Raw genomic sequence first — 20,835 nt, 5'->3', positions numbered from 1 at the left:
TTCCTTGCCATTGCCAGTCTACATTTTATATCCTCTCTACTTCAACCATCATCAGTTATTTTGCTCCCCAAATAGCAAAACTCATTTACTGCTTTAAGCGTCTCATTTCCTAATCTAATTCCCCCAGAATCACCTGATTTAATTCGACTATGTTCCATTATCCTTATTTTTCTTTTGTTGATGTTCATCGTATATCCTCCTTTCAAGACACTGTCCATTCCATTCAACTGCCCTTCCAGATCCTTTGCTGTCTCTGACAGAATTACAGTGTCATCAGCAAACTTCAAAGTTTTTATTTCTTCTCCATGGATTTTAATTCCTACTCCGAATGTTTCTTTGGTTTCCTTTACTGCTTGCTCAGTACACAGATTGAATAACATCGGAGATAGGCTACAACCATGTCTCACTCCCGTCTCAACTACTACTTCCCTCTCATGCCCCTCGACTCTTATAACTGCCATCTGGTTTCTGTACAAATTGTAAATAGCCTTTTGCTCCCTGTATTTTACCCCTGCCACCTTTAGAATTTGAAAGAGAGTATTCCAGTCAACATTGTCAAAAGCTTTCTCCAAGTCTACAAATGCTAGAAACGTAGGTTTGCCTTTCCTTAATCTATTTTCTAAGATAAGTCTGAGGGTCAGTATTGCCTCACATGTTCCAACATTTCTACGGAATCCAAACTGATCTTCCCCGAGGTCGGCTTCTATCAGATTTTCCATTCGTCTGTAAAGAATTTGTGTTAGTACTTTGTGACTGTGGTTTATTAAACTGATAGTTCGGTAATTTTCACGTCCGTCAACACTTGCTTTCCTTGGGATTGGAATTATTATATTCATCTTGAAGTCTGAGGGTATTTCTCCTGTCTCATACATCTTGCTCACCAGATGGTAGAGTTTTTTCAGGACTGGCTCTCCCAAGGCTGTCAGTAGTTCTAATGGAATGTTGTCTACTCCCGGGGCCTTGTTTCGACTTAGGTCTCTCAGTGCTCTATCAAACTCTTCACGCAGTATCGTATCTCCAGTTTCATCTTCATCTACATCCTCTTCCCTTTCTATAACATTGCCCTCAAGTACATCACCCTTGTATAGTCCCTCTATATACTCCTTCCACCTTTCTGCTTTCCCTTCTTTGCTTAGAACTGGGTTTCCACCTGAGCTCTTGATATTCATACAAGTGGTTCTCTTTCCTCCAAAGGTCTCTTTAATTTTTCTGTAGGCAGTATCTATCTTACCCCTGGCGAGATAAGCCTCTACATCCTTACATTTGTCCTCTAGCCATGCCTGCTTAGCCATTTTACACTTCCTGTTGATATCATGTACTGCATTTTTATATTTTCTCCTTTCATCGATTAAATTCAATATTTCTTCTATTACCCAAGGGTTTCTACTAGCCCTCGTCTTTTTACCTATTTGAACCCTCTGCTGCCTTCACTATTTCATACCTCAAAGCTACCCATTCTTCTTCTACTGTATTTCTTTCCCCTATTCCTGTCAATTGTTCCCTTATACTCTCCCTGAAACTCTGTACAACCTCTGGTTCTTTCAGTTTATCCAGGTCTCATCTCCTTAAATTCCCACCTTTTTGCAGTTTCTTCAGTTTTAATCTACAGTTCATAACCAGTAGATTGTGGTCAGAGTCCACATCTGCCCCTGGAAATGCTTACAATTTAAAACCTGGTTCCTAAATCTCTGTCTTACCACTTTATAGTCTATCTGATACCTTTTAGTATCTCCAGGGTTCTTCCATGTATACAACCTTCTTTCATGATTCTTGAACCAAGTGTTAGCTATGATTAATTTATGCTCCGCGCAAAATTCTACCAGGCGGCTTCCTCTTTCATTTCTTAGCCCCAATCCATATTCACCTAGTATGTTTCCTTCTCTCCCTTTTCCTACTCTTGAATTCCAGTCACCCATGACTATTAAATTTTCGTCTCCCTTCACTACCTGAATAATTTCTTTTATCTCCTCATACATTTCATCAATTTCTTCGTCACCTGCAGAGCTAGTTGGCATATAAACTTGTACTACTGTAGTAGATGTAGGCTTCGTGTCTATCTTGGCCACAATAATGCGTTCACTATGCTGTTTGTGGTAGCTTACCCGTACTCCTACTTTTTTATTCATTATTAAACCTACCCCTGCATTACCCCTATTTGATTTTGTATTTATGACCCTGTATTCACCTGACCGAAAGCTTTGTTCCTCCTGTCACCGAACTTCACTAATTCCCACTATATCTAACTTTAACCTATCCATTTCCCTTTTTAAATTTTCTAACCTACCTGCCCAATTAAGGGATCTGACATTCCACGCTCCGATCCGTAGAACACCAGTATTCTTTCTCCTGATAACGATGTCCTCCTGAGTAGTCCCCGCCTGGAGATCTGAATGGGGGACTATTTTACCTCTGGAATATTTTACCCAAGAGGACGCCATCATCATTTAATCATACAGTAAAGCTGCATGCCCTCGGGAAAAATTATGGCTGTAGTTTCCCCTTGCTTTCAGCCGTTCGCAGTACCAGAACAGCAAGGCCATTTTGGTTAGTGTTACAAGGCCGGATCAGTCAATCATCCAGACTGTTGCCCCTGCAACTACTGAAAAGGCTACTGCCCCTCCTCAGGAACCACACGTTTGTCTGGCCTCTCAACAGATACCCCTCCGTTGTGGTTGCACCTACGGTACGGCTATCTGTGTCGTTGAGGTATGCAAGCCTCCCCAACAACGGCAAGGTCCATGGTTCATGAGGGGGGTCAGTAGTATTAGTAGATACACAATAGTTTTGCTTACATATACTGCCACATTGTAACCACAATTGAGTCATAATCCAAAAGCAAGCTTGTCAGTCAAGTACAACACTTACCACTGGATGAACATTTACTATGAACACCAGCATATTGACAGAATAGAACTGTCTCATGGTTGGAGAGCCCTGCTGTTTATACAAACATTGAATATTCCAAAATATGTAAACATTACAATTGTAAGAGATTTTGGGGACCTTCTTGGAATGATAAACACTAAGTAATAAATATTTACCGGTGAACGTATATGAACTGGTGGCCTGCAACATGCCAGCAAGCGATGGTAATCACTACTCACACTAAGTAATAAATATTTACTGGTGAACGGATATGAACTGGCGGCCTGAGACATGCCAGCAAGCGATGGTAACCACTACTCCACACTGCTTTCAGTGGAACTTGCGGCAGTATAGCTGTCTCTCTTCAATCATTGTGATATACTTTTGCTCTGACTGCAGTCTTTCTCAAATAAGCCCTGAAATGAGATGCTTTTTCCATGATACCCTGGCCACACCACCTGTTGTAACCTTCCATCAGCCTCCGAACCCCTGTAACATCCTTTTCAAACTATATCATCAATGGGAACACCAGGTTGGAGTATACCCATTGAGCTTTCAGCCGGAGCTTTTTTTTCAGCAAAGAACACACACACACACACACACACACACACACACACACACACACACACACACACACACCTAATGCACATGACTGCTACCACTGTCATCTCCAACCAGAATGTGACTGTCATGCAAATAGGAATCTGGAAGGGGGCGGGGAAGGGGAAGTAATAGCAGGATATGGGTGGGAGGAGAGAAGAGTGCTGTCTGGGGAGTGTAGAAGAGCACTGTGTGGGGACTGTGCAGGGACTAGATGGCAGCCTGATGAGACTACCACAGGCAGCATTGGGAGGGAAGATATGAATGGCCCAGCCTCTGATGGGTTGTAGGATAAGCCTGTGACAGGACTGGAATAGGAAGTGCTAGGTGGGTCGATTGAGCAGGTCTTCCATCTGGGTCTTCCACAGGGATATGATCCCTGTGACAGGGGTTGGGATTGGGAGTGGTATAAGGATGGACTAGGATGTTGTGGAGATTCAGTGGGTGACAGAACATCACTTCAGGAGGATTGGTGAGGATCCTGGGTAGGATGTCTCTTATTTCAGGGCTTGATGATAAATAATCAAAGCCCTGACAAAGGATGTGGTTCAGTTGGTCCAGTCAGGGGTGCTATTCGGTGATGAATGGACCACTCCTTTCTAGCTGGCTCTTAGGGGTGGTGGAAGAATTGGCAGGAGTGGGGTAATGGCACTGGAAATCTGTTTGTGGACTAGGTCCAGGGGATAGTGCCTGTCTGTGAATGCCTTGGTAAGACTTTCAGCATACTGGTAACGGGAGTTCTTGTCACAGAAGATAGGCCTCCCTAGGAGCCCAGTCTGTACGAGAAGGATTTTTGGTGTGGAATAGAAGACGGCTGTCAAAATGCAAGTACTGTTGGTGGTTGGTGGGTTTAATGTGGGCAGAGGTGCAGTTGGAGCCATCAGAGTGGAGGAGGTCAACATCCAGGAAGGCAGGAAGGTGGCATGCTGCGTTGAGGAGGACAAGTTGAAGCAGATGTGGGAGAGAAGCTGTTGAGGTGGCGAAGGAATGAGGACAGTGTCTTATCCATGAGTCTCAGTCATGAAAATATCATCAGTGAACCTGAACCTGAACCTGACCAGGTGTTTGGGGTTTTGGTTAGCTAGGAAGCTTTCCTCTAGATGGCCCATAAACATTAGTGTAGGAGGGTGCCATACTGTGCCTATGGCTGTGTTGTAGATTTGTTTGTATACCTTCCTTTCAGATGAGAATTAGTTACATGTTAGGATAAAGTTAGTCAGTTGTGTGAGGAATGAGGTAATGGGTTCAGAGTCTGAAGGATACTGGGAAAGGTAGTGTTCAATTGCAGCAAGACCATTGGCATAAGAGATGTCAGTGTATATGAAGTGGCATCAACAGTGACCAGTAGGGAATCAGGGGGTAAAGGGTGGGGATGGTGGAGAGTTGAAGGTAGTGGTTGGTATCTTTGATGTGGGAGTCTAGATTACAGGCAATTGGTTGGAGGCATTGGTCAGTGAAGTCTGAAATCCTTTCAGTAGGGGCACAATGACCAGCTACAATGGGGCATATCCAGGTTTGTTGGGTTTGTGAATTTTGAGGAGCATGTAGAAGGTGGTTGTGTGCAGTTTTTTACTCCCTCAATTCATTTCTCTCTTCACCACAATGACACCCTGCCATTTCCCCACACACTCCCAATCCTCCCATCACCCCTAAAAGCCATCTGCAAAAGATTGCTCCCTTTGTCACACAATACCATCCCTGACTGGAAGAACTGAACCACATCTTTCATCAGGGCTTATTCATCATCATGCTCATTTATCATGAAGTCCTGAAATGAGGGACATTCTATCCAATGTTCTTTCCACCACTCTTAAAGAAGTGTAATTTCACCCCCCCACAATCTCCACAACTTTGTAGTCCATCCCTATGCCACTCCCAATCCCAATCCCCTCTCACAAGGATCATATCTGGTGGAAGACCCAGGTACAAGACCTGCCCAATCATCCCACCCAGCCCAGACTTATCTTACATCATCAAAGGCCAGGCATCCTGTGAGAGAAACCATGTCATACAACCAGTTGCAACCCTAGCACAGCTTTTTATATTGGTATGAGTATCAACAAGCTATCCACCAGGATGTACGGCTAGCACCAATCTCTGGTGTATAGCGAAGCAGACCACCCTGTGAAAAAACAGGCAGCTTCTGGATCCTCTCCTCCACCAAAAGCTTTAGTGAACTGCACAGACAGGAGTTATCCATACAACACATTCTCTGATCCTGAAATGATCCTAACCTCAGCCTGTGGGAACCTACTGTCCCCACACCCTCTGTCAAACAGTTTCTGCCCCCTCTGTCATATTACCTCGTCCCTTTTTATTTCCCCTCACCCTCATTGTTTTCTGCCCTCTCCCTCATTGTTTTCTGCCCTCTGCCAATGCGCCCACCTTTTCTTTCCCCTCCCTTGCTCCTTTCCTTTTCTGCTCCCTGAAAAAGGAAATGATAGTTCCATAATCTAAGAGTAGTTTCTTTTTCATTTTTATGTGTATCTATCAGCAATTTTGGAATTCTCTCTCTCTCTCTCTCTCTCTCTCTCTCTCTCTCTCTATCTCTGTCTATCTGTCTCTCTAATATTCTGGCTAATGTGGTTTCATTGTTTCAGGTGTTACAAAACAAATTCATGATGCTGCTTGGGATTCCTATGTTTCTGGATATTGTTTTATTCGAATGGCTCATGTTATTGCTAATAGAAAGTTTGAAATGTAAGTCTTACTTGAAATATATATAGTTATTTTTATGTATCAGTTTTAGTATCCTTTTTTTCTTTTTTCAGAATAGTACAGCAACCACTAACAAGTGTGGAACATTTTACATCCCTGGAAGACTTCAAAAATAAGATTAATGTCATCCGTTGTGCTGTATCTCATATAGTAAGTATTTCTTTCATAGGTGATATGTCTGCATGCATTATGATCCATGGTCTGGAGCTACTGTCATTGGGTGGTAATCAAAATGTTCTGGATCCCAGGTTCAATCCCAACCACTACTTGAATTTTTTAAAAAAATCATAGTCAGTGGTGGTGGAGAGCCTCTGGAGTCATTCATTCTGCCAGTGTCCGTGTCAAAGATGATGGAGGAGTAGACAGACGGTCAGGGTGCCTTTTTGCCCTTGGGATTAGATAATGTCTCTGAAGGTGGAAGATTTATCAATGATCAATGACATGATGATGCAGAAGGCAGCAGAAGCTTCCTCATTGAAGGCACATAATGTGTATCCGTAGGACGTGGTCTATAATAAGGGGCAAAAATAAAAAAAATTAAAAGAAATTACGATGATCTCTCCATTGACAAAAAAATTCCTGATTAGTTCCTATTTGAATCTCTGGGAGGGGTCCACTAAGGGAGAAGTGACCACGAGGAAAATGTTAGATTGAGTAAACCACTGAAAGGTTAATATTTTACATGTTAGAGTGCAGAATATCAGTAGTCTGAATGTGGTGGGGAAGCTATGGAATCTGAAAAAGGAAACAGAAAGGCTCATGGCAATATAATGAGATTCATGAAGTGTAATGGAATGATGATGAATTCTGTTCAGATGGTTATAGGGTAAAGTTTGCAGCAGCAGAAAATGATGCAACTAGAGTACAGTTTGTTATGAATAGGAAGGCAGGACAGAGAGTGAGTTACTTTGAACAAATCAGTGATACAGTAAACTAAAGTGCGCGTAATTTATGATGGCGGCCGAGTTTAGGTTCGTTCTGCGCATCTGACGTCACAAAACGCAGTCAGCCAATGAACAGAGAACGACGTTGCCAGAGCTCGACTGCAGTGCAGAGCACGGACGAGTGTCTTCAGTTTTAGAAACGTTCAGTCATAAATAAAGTAATTGAACAAAAGCAATGTATTGATAGCATACTTTCTTTTATAGAAAGTTTGGAAAAAGCATTCTTTCTACCAATTGTTCATATTCTGTTAATTAATTAAACCAAACAAGCAATAAGCCTCCTAATTCAGGTGATACCAAGGAAAGGTGTTTGTATCATTCTCACTAACCGCTTTTTTGCAATAAAGAACAGCGGTAATTGTTTATCTCCTATTGCACTTCGACGAAACGTGAGTAATTCATAATCATACCAACAGCGTTTGTCGGTATTTTACGTGACATTTTAAAGTCATCCGGGAGATGAGCTGCGTTAGCGTAATGGTTAAAGTGTATGGCTGCTAAGCGAAAGGTTCTGAGTTCAAACCTTGATCGCTGCTTGATATTTTCTTTATTTAAAAACAATATCGAAGTGTCTTACTTTATGAATTTTATTCGTTTGAATGTAATTTTTTGAATACGCTATGGACTTTTATCTCTACAAACTCTTCAAAATTTCGTGCAATGGTTTACTACATATAATGCTGCACAATAACTGCGTTGAACATCGAAACAAAATTAAGTCTTTTGTGGGGATAAGGTATCAGTCAAGAAGGTGTGTAAAAATCAAATTTTTGGGCCAAATAGTTTTTGTGAAATCGAATGATAAAGTGTGTCAAAGCAGTCGAAACACCATGTGTCTGCACAGGCGAGCAATGCAATTATGACAAAATTGCGCACAGCACAGAATGCAGCGAGCACGTCTCTGTAGCAGCAAAAGGGTTAATGTGGCCGTGTTGGCTTTACTTCATAAACTGCGCACTCCCCCCTAAACGTAAGTTTGCGAACTATATTATGGCGCTGCTTCTCTTGGCACGTACAACTGGCAACGCAGCAATCTCCCACGTCTGGGCGGGCATGCGCGAACCGCCGAGATAAAAGAATTGAACTATAATGCCAACTGCAGTAGTTCAAGTATAAACGCTGATGCAACAAGGCAGAAGAAGAAGCACTAGGGAAAATATGTGAGGGTATTTAAAACGTTACTCATTACATTAAAGGAGATAAAAATCTAATAATCAAAGGTGATTGGAACACTGTAGTGCGGAAGGAAATAAAAGAAAGATACACAGGAGAATATAGTCGTGGTAGTAGAAACGGAAGAGGAGGAAGACTAATTTTATGCATCTGGAGATACACCATCAGATGCTGGAAAAAAGTCTACAAAAACACGAAGATATCAAGGGCAGGTAAATGCAAAAAGTATCGCACAGTCAGCTTTACAGCTCATGCATCCAAGTTACATATGAGTATCTTTTAGGTGACAATAAGTTAACTTTAGGAAAGTTAAAGGCACCAGATAGGGATTTCTGATGATATGCTTGATAATGGAAGCAAGACTGAAGAAAAATCAAGACATGTTCATAAGAATTGTCAGTGTTGGAAAAGTGTGGAGAGAGAGAGAGAGAGAGAGAGAGAGAGAGAGAGAGAGAGAGAGAGAGGTACAGGGAATAACTAGTGATTTACAATATCTATAAAGACCAAGAAGGAATGATAAGAATAGAAGACCAAGAACGAAGTGCTTGGATTAAAAATGTTCTAAGAAAGGCATCCAACCTTTCACCATTACTGTTTAACCTATATGCTGAAGAAGCAATGATGGAAATAAAAGGAAGGTTCAGGAGTGGGATTAAAATTCAGTGTGAAATGACATCAGTAATGAAATCTGCTGGTGGCATTGCTATCTTCAGTGATAGTAAAGAAGAATAACAGAAATGAACAGTCTAATGAGGACATCGATGGTAAACAAAAAAAAGAGTGAAATAGTGAGTCATAGCAGAAATGAGATTAATGATCAACTTAGCCTCAAAATTGGTGACCAAGAAATAAATGAAGTGAAGTAATTCTTCTACCTTGGAAGCAAAATAGCACATGGTGTACAAAGCAAAGAGGATACACAAGCAGACTAGAATAGGTGAAAGGGCGTTCCTGCCTGAAAGAAGTCTACTAGTATCAAATATCGACCTTGATTTGAGAAAGAAATTTCTGAGAATGTGTATTTAGCACACCGGAATTGATGAGGAAAGGAACATGGAGAACAATGACAAGAGACAGAATAGTAAGACATTTTAAGATATCAGGGAATAACGTACATAGTATTAGAGGGTGCTGTAGAGGATAAAAGCTGTAGGGAGTAAATACCTGAGCAAACTGGGTGCAAGTGCTACTCTGAGATGAAGAGGTTGGTACAGGTGATAAAGTGAAGATGTCCTGTAGTAAACCAATTACAAGACTGACGAACACCCCCGTCCCCCTAGTTACCCCTCACTGCCCAAGGAAAGAAACCTTAATCCTGAGAGTGAAAAGCTTTTTCATTAAGACCTAAGAGTTTGTTGCAGTATAGGAACTGAAGCTATTTGTTAAAAAAAAGGGAGGGGGCTTTAGACAATCATGAAAATCAGGCTGTTCCAGGCTGTGCACTTCCTGCTGAGCTGTGGCTTACTCCCTGCTTTGTGAAGCATTGTCACTGTCTGTGAGCAATGAGATGGCCTGGCACACTGTACTGCAAATCTTTTGATATGCTAGCTGCGGCATACATAGATTGCCGACCTCATACTCGTAGCTGTGCTACATCAGGGAAATTCTAGATTATGGAAATAAATAAAGAACAGCTTTTTAAAAGAAATTGTATATATTTATTGCACTTCTGAAATTTCAAGATTAATTTTAAATATTGGCAGTTTGGTAGATTTTTGTGGTATGTCGGAAATTGTTATTTTGGGACTGCCGAATCATAGCTGAATTAAACCTAGTTTTTAGTGCCATACATGTTTCACCTTCACAAGGTATTTTCACTGGCCTGGAATATTTACATATTTTTATTTGTACTACTTTGTTTGCATTTTGGATTGTGTCTGTGTTGGCTGTAAACAGTTCTGGCAGTTTTTGCTATTCTGTGATGTTGAGTAATGTGAAGTTCTACTTACAGATTTTGTGGATGTTGATTTACATTTTATATGCTAGTTCCTTTGTTACAGCTATTCTTCTTCGGATAACTGTCATTTAAAATTTCATTTTCACTCTTCACAGGCCTAGGAATAGAAAACACATTTAGATGTTATGTTTCAGATGTTTGTGTGTGTGTGTGTGTGTGTGAGAGAGAGAGAGAGAGAGAGAGAGAGAGAGAGAGAGAGAGAGATGGTATTTGTTTTGGTATGATTAGGTGTGGGTGTAAATGTGTGAATATGTGTTTTGGTACGATGCTCGAATGATGGCATATGCCACGTTGGGATTAGTATATGTACTGATCACAGTTTCAATGTTGCCTGCTAACAGGTAGTGTAGTGGCATAGCTATCAGAGTGCCACCTGTGCCTATCCTTTTATGGAGATTGCTCACAGCTGGAATGCTCAGTTTGGTGCAAAAGTGTGAGGCAAGCAGGCAACCATGCCATGGAGATGGACTCATGCTTCCTACAGGCAACTAAGCAAGTTTGAAAGGTGTTAAATTGTGACTTTCCAGGTGGCACAATGGTTCTTTCGCAGAACTGTCACACAGGTAGTATGTCCTGTGTCAGTTTTTCATGGTGGTATCAGTGCTCATGTGAACATTCTCACACTTGTAGATGAGGTTCCAGATGTCCACACAACACAGACGCTGGGCAGGATCATTTTATCATAAGGGTGGCAGTGGCAGATTGTAGAGCACAGATGAGAGGGCTTGTGAGTCCAGACGTGTCAACATTAACTGTCGCAAACCGGTTATTAGCAATGGACTACGGGCAAGCACACCTCTAGCCTGTCTTCCACTAATGCTGCAGCATCGATGTGGGTGGCTCGACTAGTGTCGCCCGATTATCACTTGGAAGATAGAATGGTGCGCCACGGTCTTCAGCAGTGAAAGCAGATTCTTCTAACACACAAGTGATAATCGTGTGCCCTTATGACATAGACCTGGTGAGTGCTCTCATGTAGAGTGCATTCATCCCTGACGCACTGGACCCATCCCAGGCCTTATGAACTGCGGTACAATAAACTACAACTCTCATTCACCCTTGGTGTTTCTGGAGGGGACACCAAGTAGTGTTCAGTACGTGCAGAATGTTGTTACACCTGTTCTTTTGCCATTCTTGCACCATGAAGATGATGTGTTGTTCTAACGGGATAATGCTTGCCCACACATCAAGCATGTAAGAGATATGATGGGGCAAGAATTAACTCGTCTGGTATTTGTCTTGTGTACAATTGACTGGATGCCAGAGTCAGCGCCTGCGTTGCCGCCCATGGAGACTACATCATGTACTAATATGGGTGTTTCAGCATGGTTAAAAATCTGGTTGCTCAGAACTGCTTGTGCTGTTGATCAGTAAATGTAATCGTTTTCATGTACTGCATATACAGGGTGTCTCTTATAAGAGTCATCAGGCCAATTTTCTCTGGTATTTCACAAGATATTTTTGATCTCGTTTTTGCGTTGTGTAGCCGGAGTCATCCCAAACAAACAGTGCATGTCATGTCTTTCATGCGACACCCATTGTCAGTGGAAAGCATTGGTTTGATTCCCCTTACAAACAAAATGATTTTTAAAGAATTTCACTAGCCCATTCGATAGAGCAGTCCTTGATTAGTCTAGTGCGACATTCATTTTGTCGGTATGTATTAAGAGGGACAGAAAAACACGAAGAATAAACAGCGGTCAAGCAGCAATCCAGTGGTGCTGCATACTTGGTTTGATGATGATGACTGGTTTGTTGGGCACTCAACTGTGTGGTCATCAGCACTCATACAAAGTCCTAATTTTTACACAGCCTAAAGTTTTGTACACAGTTCAATCTAGCCACTGTCAAGGATGATGATGATGACAACGATGACGATGACACCCAGTCCCGTGGCAGAGAAAATCCCCAACCCAGCCGGGAATCGAACCTGGGACCCCATGATCCAGAGGCAGCAACGCTAGCCAGTAGACCATGAGCTGTGGACTGCATGCTTGGTGGTAGCAGTCGGTGCAGGCCAGGAAAGTGCTGTTGTTGCTGGATTACTAGTTGTTCTTCATGTTTTACTGTCCTTGTAAATACATATAAAAAAATGAATATTGCATTAGACTAATCTGTGGCCATTTTATTGAATGGGTATGTAAAATTTGACTTGGAGAATTATTTTGTTTGTAACAGTAAACAAACTGACACTTTCCGTCAACACTGTATTATACGTAACTGAGGGCAACATAGCTACAAAAGTTGAAGATGGTAGATCGTATCTGAATTGTATGTACCTCTTTGTAAAGTGAGTGTTTATTTTCTAACTGATGCTGTGGAAATTCAATATTGAGCTCTGTTATCTCTTAAGGAGCTTCAAAGTACAAATATTCAGCTTTGATTTCTCACACATGCAGAGACATTTTATGTTATGATGATATTATTCGTTTGATGTAATGCAAACACTCCTTTCAATTTTTCAGTGTCTCAGTGGTCCTGATCCAGAGTCAAGGCGACCTCAATGGATATATGTAGAAACAAGAACAAACAGAAAACTATCTGAAGATGAGGTAACCTTTCTCTTCAAAGTTTCTATTGGTTTAATAGAAAATATAGCACTTAAGTGTATTATTTAAGAATAACTGGAATGCCTATACCTTATCCTGATGTGGTAGAGAAAGAATGAAAGAATGCACATGAACTTGCATTCTTCTGTGATAACTTCAGTCAGATATGAGCCCTGTCCTTTCTTAAAGGGCACAGAGACAACTGCACCACATCTAAAATTAGGTCTGATGCTAGCAGCTATTGCAAAATCTCACTTCTGACAGCTTTATCCAAAATTCTTGGAAAAGTGCTGTTTTGAAGAGTAGTTTCACATATTTGTAAATATGAAGTATTATGTGCTTTCACTGATCAGATATTAAATGCACAGATTAACCGAAAATGCTGTATCTCTGGAACAGTCCTAGATATTTTGTTGTAATTTTTTTTATTTGATAAGTAATTGCTTAATGATTACAAATAAATCCTCCATTTGGGCATATCTGTCAAAGTTCTTTTACTATAGTATTCTGAACTTTTTTATATTCTGTGGATTTTTTTCCTTCAAAAATGCCAATCCTTAAATTTTTTTTCTGTTGATTAGTACCATATAGTTCTACATTCCTTGAAAATGAGAGCTTCCCTCTTTTAGGTTGAACAAGTTTTATAAACAATTGCAATTTTTTGTCATACATAAAACCTGTTTTCTTACGACATCATCATATAAGAGGCACATAAAAATCAAAACCTAGACTTATTTAACATAATTTTAGTTTTGAAAGATGAGTAAGAGACTCATTTTTCAAGCACTTTAAATGGTTCACAAATCTAAGTGAAAGGTCCAGAGACTTAAAGTTTTCAATTTATACAACTTCTGTGCAATCTATTTTATACTGAAATTAGCCAGTCAATGAACTACAAATGTGTTCCACTGCTTCAGTATTTTCCTTTGATATAGAGTAATGCCTTGCTGTTGAACCAGTAGGAAATGGAGCACTTGAAATTTAAAAAACATTGTGAACAGGAAGTGAGCACTGATTGCATTGTTGCTGTCCTTCAGCTGAAACCTATAGCCCGAGGCTGTTCCATGTGGTAGTCTGGTGGTTTCCGGCGACTAGAAGAAGCATTGAGGTGCTGGTGTGCAAGACTTACAGATGCCCTTCATCATTTGACTTACCTGGATGTGCTTTGCTGATCTACTTTTCAGGATAGTCTGCTGCGACAATCTGCCCAACTTCTTCTCTGAAGATATGATGCTGTTTGGAGGAATTTTCTCTGCTCTTAAAATGATTGCGTACGCTCAAGATACTTTTAAATCAATCCCACTATATTTCACTTCCACAAACAGAACACCATGTAACAATTTCCACATAAATCAATCACAGTCCGTGAGAAACTATTACATACTTTTACAATAAATACACTTCCAAAAACCTCTCAAGGTTCTCGAAAGTCCACCAACTGCAACTCTAGAGAATCAGTAAGTAAGTAAAAGTAAGTGCCCTTTCTTTTCTTTTACACAATTTGACTGTTCACAGTAATGACTGATGTAGCACTGTCCGCACTTGCTCCTAGTGCTGGGCATTTAACTTCTGTGACGATCGAGGCAACCATTTGCCCGCGCTGATCGACCATCACTATTGCCGTATTCTCCCGATACATGTCCATCCTGCATACACAGAAACTGGTGGCGTGGTAGACACGTCTCCACTCTCTAACCCTCGTACTTAAAATATCGGGTGTTCGATATGGTGTATTTACACCTAAATTCTTGAGGCACTACATATCCCTCCCCTTAGCTCGAATACGTGATATTTTATAGATATTCATTATGTACAATTACTCAGGATAATAATTCTTTATATTTTAACAGTACCGGCATATTTTACCACAGTTACAAACTGTGAGCCTGTCTATCCATGTTGGAGTTATCTCTGTTCCTCTTCCAATCGTAAATTCCAGGTGCACATAACTCATGAATATTCTGCTGCTTTGTTCTTACTTCCTGTACTACTTTTTCTAAGTATGTACTTAATCATTACTTATTGGAATCTGGAGGAACTGTGGGTAGAATAAAAGTGTTACCTTCTTGGACATTTGTAAACCTGAAAATTAATGAGGCTATTTATGCATAGAATTCAAACTTACCAGACTCATCCCTTTAAACGTGTGACTTCTGTCACAATACTGCCTTTTCTCCCTTTAGGAACAGTACTTATATCTTACATGGGTTGATCCTAGGAGTACCCTTTCTCCTTCCGGTTTGGTAGGTACGCCCCTTTTAACTAACTAATCTAGGGTACAGGTCGGTTCCCTTCTGTCCGCACAGTATAGGTCAGCCTCTCTTGGGTCTGCCTGTCTGCCTTTCTCATCCAATAAATGCTGGGTGCACCCTCCTTCTCCTTCCTGAGTAGGCCTCCCGGTTCATTGCCTGAGCATACATCTTTATGTATACTATTCTTAAATACTCTCTGGCAAAATTACCAATCTGCTTTACACTCATATTCAACTTTCTAATACTTCATCTTATACCCTAGAGTCCTCTTTCATTCCTCACTATTACTATATAAACAGATATCATGTACACACATGGTAGATGCTATGTCTACCTGTATTTACCAACTTTTCTCCAAGGACTAGCACGGCACATGTAAATATATTTTAGAGCAACAAAAATAACGATGCAGAACAGTCACATATCAACAATGTAATATGTGCATGGATTCAGATGTACATATATCTATATTCCCCTACATCCCTTGGCATTTCTGATATCGCTTTAGGTTTCTAGACCATAATTTTCATGTTTGTGTTAAAGTGCAGTTTTGTGTGTATGTCAGTGTGTGTTCGTGCAGCCAGATTCTTCGGCCTACTTATTTGAAATAAGTTGAAGGTTATAGGAAACCACGGAGAATGAGAAGGACTTTAGTGATAGAAGTATAAGCATATGGAAAGAGGGAAAGAGGGAAAGATAGACCGGTACTCAGATGAAAAATAAGAAAGGAAAAAATAGAGATGGTTGCTAAGATCGAAGGAGAAAAAGAAGATAGCCCCAAAGACAGGAAACCCCTTCCCACCCTCCTTCCCCTGGATCCCTACTTCGCTGGTACTAGAGTGAGAAGCTGGAGGAGGTATGATGTTAAACGTCTCCTGCAGAATGGACATTCTCACCTTCACCTTTGCAAGTCCCCAAAGAAAGACCTTAGCAACTCCTATGGAACGGAAATGATGAAGAATCAGTTACACTTGTCTGCGAGGGTCGTATGAAAGGTGTGTGTATGTGTGTGTGTGTGTGTGTGTGTGTTTTTTTTGTGTTAGTCATGTTTGTCCCTACACTACCCACCCCTTTCAAAATCTATATAAACCCTCCCCGTCTACATCACATCTCATCAAAAGGTATGAAATATTCTATAAAATTAGAAAATCATACACTATTGTATAAACTAGTCATCTAGTTAGTCATTTCATATTATCTTTTATACCCACATAAAATACTGTGTTCGGTCCATGTCATCTTGATATCGTTTTGCTTACCTAGTACAATCATACTAATTTTTCAGTAAATTATTATTCTGTTTGTTCCATTTTATGTTTAGAGGTCACTGTTTATTCGTGATTCTTTTAAATTAGTCACAAGCTTAAATATTAACATGATAGGATAGTTTAAGAGGCTATGAGTAGATTACAGACTAATTGAAGATTTGTGTGGAATTTGGTGCAGGAAAACTAATATGAAAGTAACACCGAAAACAACTCAAGAACCGATGGATGTCACTTCGCCCATTAACACAGAATATTATCGTTCCTGGGGAACAGATGTGACCCCGCCCGGATCCCATGGATCTGACATTAACCTCACTCGAATGCCTACAGACCAATACTTCTCATTAAATTTTGTGTGAAAGTCTCCCCACAACAAAACAATTACTATTTTACTAGGAAGCATGGCATTAAGTGAAGTTATTCTATGTTCTAATCTGTCCTGGACAAGTTTGAATTCTTTCCATAACTCATCGACATTTTTCTTAGTGTCATTGAGTACATAAGAGAGAATTGTAGACAAGTTGTTGGAGGTTACCCTCACAGCAACTTTTCTGTCTATCATCTCCTCTACCTGTTCCTCCAAACCGCTTATATTTATGGTGTCTTATGTTGCTAGTTTCTCCTTAAAATCCCTTTCCACGATATCAACTCATGTGTTGATACCTGCAGTTTGCGTTTGTACAAAAGGAATTAGCTTATCTTGTTTCTCAATACTATCCTTCAGGGTGTGCAACCTCTGATTTACCACATCGAAGGTAACATTGCATATACTTTGAAATGATCTTAATTTTTCAACAAGTGCCTTTTCTACATTATTACATCTATCTTCAATGTCAAATTCTAATTTTTTAGTTTAATCTTGAAGTTGCGCATCCTGTCTTGGGTTATGTTCAGTAAACATTTGATTCATCTGGCCAGTAAATGAATTATGTAATTCACCCTTCAAATCTAATAGCAAATTCTCCACTTTATCATTTGATACATCAAACTTAGAATCTAAAGCTTCACCCTGCGTTTCTAACTTTTCACTTAAACTAGTACGTATTTCATTTCTCAAAGAGGCAATTTGAGCAGTTGAAGTTACACTCTGTGCTCCTAACTTTTCACTTAAAATATCATTCATCCAATTCCTTTCTTAAGGAAACACTCAGTTCCTGTCTTAACGATGCATTTTGAACATTTATTATTGTCTTAAAGAAGTTGAATCTGCTCTCTGTTCTTGTCTCTGGTTATCTAATTTAGGGCTTAGTGCTTTAATTAAATTTGCTACCTCAGTCCAGTCTGGCATTTCCTTTGTTACAGTCATTGCCATGGCTGAATCTGAAGTTTGTTGATCTATAATTTTATGGATCTTGGACGTAGTGATCATCTAAAGAAAGTTCACCCCTGAATACAGTAACCATAATAACAGTTTATCATGCAATCGTCTCCTCAACTTTACCAAAAGTTATTGTTTTTCGCTCACCCAGCATAAAGCTTTAGGCTGCATTGGTGAGCAAGTGTAGAATCGGCACCGGTGAATAGCACAGGTACCGCAGCGTTGAACGTTGGTTGCAGCGTCGAAGAGCAGACGCGAAGTCAGCAACGGTGAACGGCAGCCATTGCAGTCAGCAATGGTGGCGCGTTACTGTGCCGGCGTCAGCAGCTGGTTACTGCATCGACACGAGACTCGGAGGGCCATAGACACGGGTTCACAGGTAGATGCCGTGTTTCTTGACTTCCGCAAGGTGTTCGATACAGTTCCCCACAGTCATTTAATGCACAAAGTAAGAGCATATGAACTATCAGACCAATTGTGTGATTGGATTGAAGAGTTCCTAGATAACAGAATGCAGCATGTCGTTCTCAATGGAGAGAAGTCTTCCGAAGTAAGAGTGATTTCAGGTGTGCCGCGGGGGAGTGTCGTAGGACCCTTGCTATTCACAATATACATAAATGACCTTGTGGATGACATCGGAAGTTCACTGAGGATTTTTGCGGATGATGCTGTGGTATATCGAGAGGTTGTAACAATGGAAAATTTTACTGAAATGCAGGAGGATCTGCAGCGAATTGACGCATGGTGCAGGGAATGGCAATTGAATCTCAATATAGACAAGTGTAATGTGCTGCGAATACATAGAAAGAAAGATCCCTTATCATTTAGCTACAATATAGCAGGTCAGCAACTGGAAGCAGTTAATGTCATAAAGTATCTGGGAGTATGCATTAGGAGTGATTTAAAATGGAATGATCATATAAAGTTGATCGTTGGTAAAGCAGATGCTGGACTTGAGATTCATTGGAAGAATCCTAAGAAAATGCAATCCGTAAAGAAAGGAAGTAGGTTACAGTACGCTTGTTTGCCCGCTGCTTGAATACCGCTCAGCGGTGTGGGATCCGTACCAGATAGGGTTGATAGAAGAGATAGAGAAGATCTAATGGAGAGCAGCATGCTTCGTTACAGGATCATTTAGTAATCGCGAAAGTGTTACGGAGATGATAGATAAACTCCAGTGGAAGACTCTGCAGGAGAGACGCTCAGTAGCTCGGTACGGGCTTTTGTTGAAGTTTCGAGGACATACCTTCACCGAAGAGTCAAGCAGTATATTGCTCCCTCATACGTATATCTCGCGAAGAGACCATGAGGATAAAATCAGAGAGATTAGAGCCCACACGGAGGCATACCGACAATCGTTCTTTCCACGAACAATAGGAGAGTGGAACAGAAGGGAGAACCGATAGAGGTACTCAAGGTACCCTCCGCCACACACTGTCAGGTGGCTTGCGGAGTATAGATGTAGATGTAGATGGAGACATCATTGGCTAGTTACTGTGTCGACATCAGTTGGTTACTGCCTCGCATAGGCACGATATGCATGGGTGAGAAATACTTCCTCCTCACACCAAAAACTCCTTAGTCAAAAAGTTGAGATCTTCTCCCCGTTCTCTTGGCATTATTACTTTTTCCCGTCTTGTATTGTGTTGCATTCGCAACTTTCTTCCTTTGGTTTATTGGATACCATGCAATTACTCGAAACAGTTCCTCGGTCTTGTTACCACTGGTTGTTATGGCAACGCTCAATATCTTCTTGTCTCAATTTACTTAAAAAAATTCCTCCTTTTCAAGCCCTGATCACATCAGTTGCCATGTTCTGGCAGTTTCTAGTGACTAGAGGAAGCAGTGTGGTGTGGGTGGGCCCGACTCACACGTCCCCTTCATCATTGGACTTACTTGGAGGTGCTTTGTCGATCTTATTTTCAGGATAGTCGGTTGCGACGATCTGCCCAACGTCTTCTCCGAAGATATGATGCTGTTTGGAGGCATTTTCTCTACTCTTAAAGTGATTGTGTACACTCAAGATACTTTTAATCAATCCTGCCATATTTCACTTCCACAAAGAGAACACCACATAACAGTTTTCACATAAATGAATTACATTTCGTAAGCCCAATGACTCGCGGTCCATCAGAAACTCTTACTTGCTTTTACAATAAATACACTTCCAAAAACCTCTCAAGGTTCTCGCAAGCCCACCACCCCCAACTCTAGAGAGGCAGTAAGTAAGTAAAAGTAAGTGCCTTTTCTTTTTCTCAATTCACCTGTTCACAATAATGATTGACATAGCACCGTCACAGAGTAAGGTGCACTTGCTCCTAGTGCTGTGTGTGTAATTTCTGTGACGAGCAAGGCAACTTGCCCTCACCGATCCACCATCACTATTGCCATAATCTCCCGACATACGTCCATCCTGCACACACAGAAACAGGTGGCGAGGTAGACACATCTCCACTCTCTCACCCTCATACTTAAAATATCAGGTGTTTGATACGGTGGAAAGCTGAGTGTCTCTAGAATTTACACCGAAATTCTTGAGGCACTACAGTAGCATAAAGTTCACTACAATTTCATTTAATGCATAACTGGTGTCTATAATCTCTGCAATTCACCAGTCACAGTCATACAGAGACACCACAAACATCCCCCTTCTCAGGTTGTGAATCTTTATATTATCCTGTTGTTTCTGAGGTGTTGGCCGAACCAACGAAATTTCTTCTTTCTTGCTCTTTAAAGTGCTTGCAATATGAGTTTGCCCATCACTTCGAGACCAAAAATGTGTTTTCTGAATTCCTTTAACAGGAGTTGTTTGTTTGGACCATTCTTCTTTTTCTGCTGGAATTCTTTGATTTCCTCTTTTGAAAAAAGAATGAGAGCTGTGGATGTGTAAGATTTCATGACTCTTGTAAAATCCTCAGCATTCTGAATCGCAGTTGTATTTGGTCTGGAAAGATTATGTTTTATAGTGTGGTGCTTCAGCAGGCCTACTACACCGTCACAAGGCCCCTTTCCGTGACCAGTAACACTGTATACCCAGTCAGTTGGCACAAGGGACTTACTCGATTCAAAGAGACTAGGAGCACCATCAGAAATAATGATGATCTTCTCTATCCCTGTTTGCAGTTGAAGAATTTTGTGCATTGCTAACGAAGCATGTGCTGAGTCATGTCCTGTGTCATCGCTTATAACTG

The 20,835-nt window shown here is 40.8% G+C and overlaps 1 protein-coding gene across 1 annotated transcript in view; it reads left to right on the top strand.

The window, feature by feature from the left end:
- The window catches only part of LOC124615424 (pre-piRNA 3'-exonuclease trimmer-like), a 203,156-nt gene that overhangs the window by 99,275 nt on the left and 83,046 nt on the right, over positions 1-20,835 (top strand). Inside the window, exons 7-9 of the mRNA XM_047143303.1 lie at positions 6,066-6,165; positions 6,237-6,333; positions 12,723-12,809. Coding sequence (XP_046999259.1) covers positions 6,066-6,165; positions 6,237-6,333; positions 12,723-12,809 — 284 coding nt within the window. The remainder of the gene's footprint in view (positions 1-6,065; positions 6,166-6,236; positions 6,334-12,722; positions 12,810-20,835) is intronic.

Source organism: Schistocerca americana, chromosome 1 (assembly GCF_021461395.2).
Source record: "Schistocerca americana isolate TAMUIC-IGC-003095 chromosome 1, iqSchAmer2.1, whole genome shotgun sequence".
Taxonomy (NCBI): domain Eukaryota; kingdom Metazoa; phylum Arthropoda; class Insecta; order Orthoptera; family Acrididae; genus Schistocerca; species Schistocerca americana.
Note: the sequence above shows the minus strand (reverse complement) of the source record. Positions and strands in the feature narration are given on the sequence as shown.